Source organism: Lathyrus oleraceus, chromosome 3, assembly GCF_024323335.1.
Source record: "Lathyrus oleraceus cultivar Zhongwan6 chromosome 3, CAAS_Psat_ZW6_1.0, whole genome shotgun sequence".
Lineage (NCBI taxonomy): Eukaryota > Viridiplantae > Streptophyta > Magnoliopsida > Fabales > Fabaceae > Lathyrus > Lathyrus oleraceus.
In genome coordinates, this window is record NC_066581.1 from 266,325,543 (window position 1) to 266,330,527 (window position 4,985).

The window sequence follows — 4,985 nt, forward strand, 5'->3', positions numbered from 1 at the left end:
TACTCTAAATCAATAAACTCGTGATACCATGATAGAATTAAAATTTAACTTAATTATTTCCTACATAACTGGTTTGATTTTTTTTTAACAAAGAGAAGTCTATTTTCATGAGTTGAGACTTACAATCAATTGTTAATTTTTGTGTGTCATAATTAATAATTAAAAGAGATAAAATTTATAAAAAATAGAATGCAACCGAATAATAAAATATGCCACTACATCTTTTTGAATGAAAAAACTAATTCTTTTAATAACTATAGATGGCAAAATCAATCTATGCAATGAGAAAAACCAAAGCTATTCAATCAAGTATTTCCATTAAACCTCTTAAAAGTGACTCAAAGTAATAATACATGTGTAGAATAAGAGAGATCCAAACTAACAAAAACAAAAGAAACTAATCAAAATGAATGTATTTACAAGTAGACCAAATTTCAAAAGCAAATAAACCAAAACACAAGCAAGGGACCTCTCCATGAAAACAACATCTACCTGTCCCCCAACATGTGCAAATCCTGCATTATGCCATTCTTGTCCATCACCTCTTTACTTTCTTGATGCAAACCCTCCACCTTTCCAAACATATATCTTCTTTTCCACTCATATGGTAAAACCCAACTAGTTCATAAATAAAAACTACACACATAAATAAGTAAATTAATATAGTTAAATTAAATATGTCATTAATCCTCATAAAATGACAATGATAAAATAAAACTTAAGGATTCAAAACATATTTAATCCTTAAAAAAATGCTACTTTTTCTTGCTTTTGTCTCTATTGTTGGAGAAGATTGAACCCAAACCAAATAAATTTGCAGAAGGAACATTAAGAACAGGATTAACTCTAACACTACCATGAGATCCATGACTCTTATTCAATGGTGGTTTCAGATAACTGTTAGACCCAGATGAATTTGAAAGCCTTGTTGAAGAAGAATGTTTCTGAGAATTTTGTTTAATACTAATACCATCCTTTGACATTGAATTTCTCTTGTTAACACTTGAGGTAGATCCAGTTGAATTGCTTCTAGATAGAAGTGGCAATGGACACAAGCTTCTTCCATAGCCACTTCCACAGCTACTACTTCTCTTGAAGCTCCAAAATGACTTTGAGTTTGAACTTGAACTTTGTTTCTCACACACTTCATCATTCAAATACTTGCTTTCCTTGGAGCTTTCTTTGGAGCTATCTTTTCTCAAATATGAAGGATGCAATGGAGGGTGTGGTGGTGATGATTGAGTTGTTGTTAATGGTTGCTTCAAAGGGAGTTTTTTTTTCTTGATTTCAGATGGAAGAATTCTGCCATCTGAGAAAAGCTCTTCAGCAGAAGATGATTCAAGGTTGAGGGTTTGATTGACACAGAAATCAAAATCAATACTTGAATTCAACCCAGAAGAATTTGATCTAAAGGGTTGTTGCTCAACAGGTATGGCATCTGTTTGTGAAAAGTCCTGAGAGAAAGAAATTCTTGGACTCACTGAAGAAACACCACAGTTTTCTGAGCAAAGTTCAATTGCCATTTTTCATTCAAGTTTAGACCAGAGTTAGATATAAAAATGGCAAAAACTCTTGGGTGAGAAAAAAAAGGACAGAACATAAGAGGTTTTAAATGGTGCTAAAACAAAGTTAGTAGACAAGTCAATTTGAAAGGTTCAAACCTAACTATAAAAAGCAATAAAAGAAGTATAAATCAATGTCCCTCCCAACAACAAAAAAAAGAAGGGAATTTCATAAATAAAATTTTGAATTATTAAAAAAGAAAGGAATTTCATTAATAAAATTTAGAATTATTAAAAAAGTAATAATAATAATAAGCAAGGTTGTGTAATGTGGTCCAAAAAGTGGAGAAATGGGTGTGAGAAAAGGATATGCCTTTGATGGGTGAGACTTTTGGAAAATGAAAAAGGTGGTTTTGTTGATAGAGAGATATAAAGAGACGTGGAGAGAGTGTTTGAGAGATAGCTTGATGGATTATGTTGGCTTTGGGTAGAGGTGGTTAACCACTTTTTAAAAGATAATATGATATAAAACTAACTAACATCACTACATGAGTAAATATAAATTATACAAGTTTTGTTTGCCTAGTTGCATATACAAACAAACATACCAAAAAAAGATGCCAAATATAATACAGCTTGTACCTCTCAATGATGAACTCATCAATTTTGTTAGGAAGGTTACATGTTTATTTCATATACCAAAAGTTAAGTGACTCATTCATCCATACATTATTAGGAGTACAATAGGAGTAGAATAATGTTTGGGAATAATCAAATTATTGGAATATTTTTTAAGTGGAATACTTTTTAAATTTGTGTAATTTAAACAGATTATTGGAAAAATTAATTATAGAGTACAATAATAATAAAATTAAAATAAAATAGAAAGAATATTAAATTTTAACAAGGAAAACTTCACTCAAAATGAGAGAATAAAAATCACGTGACTTAATCGAGTTGAACTTCTCACTATAACAATAATGGGTATCAAATATCTTTCTAATAACATTAGGAAATAACAATCTTCACCGATATGTGGGAAATACATTATAAACATCTCCTTCACTAATGTGAGTACACCAAAATAACTCTAAGAAAGACTAAAAATACTTAACAGGAATATAAATAAAATAAATTAAGTGATAAGAACAACATACTGAATTTATAGTTCAAACAGATAAGGTTTGCTGCACTCATCTATCACTTGTACATTTTCCTGTTCTTTATTGCATTTCTTTGAAACTCTTGTTAAGTTGCTTATTTTTGTTGTGATGTTTTACGATAAAAAATTCCTTTTAAATACATGTCAATTGGGTTTGGCCCAAATAAAACAATTCACGTAAAGACCTTTTTTTATCTAAATAAATTATGGGACCCATTTTAAGAGTGAACTCACCCTACAAATCTCCCCCTCACGACTTAAATGATAAGGACTTGCTCCACCATGTCCACCTTCTTTCTGCAGTTAATCATCTTTGTCACAAGAAAAGTATTTGTCATCATATCTGAATCATTCTTGTCAGTATGAATCTTCTAAGTGAAAACAACTTCGCCTTCAATGCATCCCACATCCAATGATACTACACCTCAATGTGCTTTGGTCTGAAATAAAACGTCGGATTCTTACCAAGATGAATTGCACTCTGACTGTAACAGAACAACACAAATTTCTCTTGCTCAACATACTTTTCTAACCCTTATTATCAATACACTGCTCTCCCTACAAAAGTCATCACGTATCCAGAAGAACATTTTCTAGAATCAATACCACCTGTCATATCTACATTTATGTAGCCATCTAACACAGGATCACCGCTCACAAAGCATAAGCACGCTCTGGAAGTGCCTCTAAGATACTTGAGAATCCAATTTACTGCTTGACAATGATCTTTACCCTGATTAGAGAAAACGGATAACAACACCAACAACATGAGCAATATCTGGTCTTGTGCATAGCATAACATATATCAAACTACCAATTATAGATGCATAATGAACATTCTTCATATCTACTTTATCTTCTTCGCTTGTAGGACATTGTTCAGAATTCAATTTGAAAAAATTACTAGCAAGTGGAGTACTCACGGGTTTTGAGTTGCTCGTGTTAAACCTCTCTAACACATTTTCAATGTAATTGTATTAAGACAACCACAATTTACATTTCTTCTTGTCACGAGAAATTCTCATGCCAATGATTTATTAAGCATGACCCAAGTCCTTCATTGCAAAGGACTTGCATAACTCTTCCTTTAAACTTTGAATTTTCTTAGTGTAATGACCAACAATTAACATGTCATCAAGATATAATAGGTGAATACTATAATCACCATCTGGGAATTTTTTCACAAATACACAATGATTAACAATAGTTTTACCACAACCATTTATTTCCATGAAAGAATCAAACTTTTGTACCATTGTCGTGGAGCTTGCTTGAGGTCATACAAATCTTTCTTCAATCTACAAACAAGCTCATCTTTACCTTTGACTTTGAAGCCCTCAAGTTACTCTATACAGATATCTTCCTCCAAATCACCGTGAAGGAAAACAATTTTCACATCAAGTTGTTTAACCTCTAGATTCAAGCAAGATGTTAATCCCAACACAACTCGAATATATGTCATCTTCACCACAGGTGAGAACATTTCTTGAAAGTCAATACCTTTTCTCTGATTGAAACCTTTCATAACCAATCTTTCTTTGTATCTTGGTTGAGATTTAATCTCTTCAGTCTTTATCTTGTATGCCCATTTATTCTTGTGTGTTCTTCTACCCTTAAGCAATTTCACCAACTCAAATGTGTGATTCTCATGCAAAGAATCCATCTCTTTTTGCATGGCCTTCAACCATTTTTATTTATCAACATTTGAAATGATCTCTTGGTAGTATTTTGGCTCTCTATTATCAGTGATAATCATATACTCATGTGGAGGATATCTTTGAGAAACTTTACACTCTCTAGTAGATCTTCTCAACACAGGTTCAACTAGTGGCTCAGGTGAATCCTCTTCAACTTGCTCATCATGATAAGGTTCTTGGTCATTGGTTACATTCCCATAATTTACAAATATATATCAACTATCAACAAAATTTCCACTAGGAGGTTTAGGTACAACATCAGTGTAACTTCTACCATTAGATTTTGACTTCTCTATTTTATCAAAATCTTCAATAGTTTAGTCTTCAAGAAATATCACATCAAGGATTTTGATAATTTTATTGTCAATTGGATCCCACTATCTATAACCAAACTCTTCATGACCATAACCTACAAACACACATTACTTAGATCTTTTGTCAAGCTTGGATCTCTAATCTCTTGGGATGTGAACAAAAGCTCTACAAACAAACACTCCCAAGTAACCATATGAGACATCTTTTCATTTCCATACTTTGTTTGAAACATCACCATCAAGTGGAATAGAAGGATAAAGATGGATCAAATCCATTGCAGTTTCTAATGCTTCATCCCAAAAAGCTTTT

At 32.0% G+C, this 4,985-nt stretch overlaps 1 protein-coding gene across 1 annotated transcript; it reads right to left on the bottom strand.

The window, feature by feature from the left end:
• Positions 1-298: 298 nt before the first annotated feature.
• Positions 299-1,977, bottom strand: LOC127126856 (uncharacterized). The gene has a single exon (XM_051055859.1). The coding sequence runs from the start codon at positions 1,521-1,523 to the stop codon at positions 756-758; it is 768 nt and encodes a 255-aa protein (XP_050911816.1). The 5' UTR covers positions 1,524-1,977; the 3' UTR covers positions 299-755.
• Positions 1,978-4,985: the final 3,008 nt, after the last annotated feature.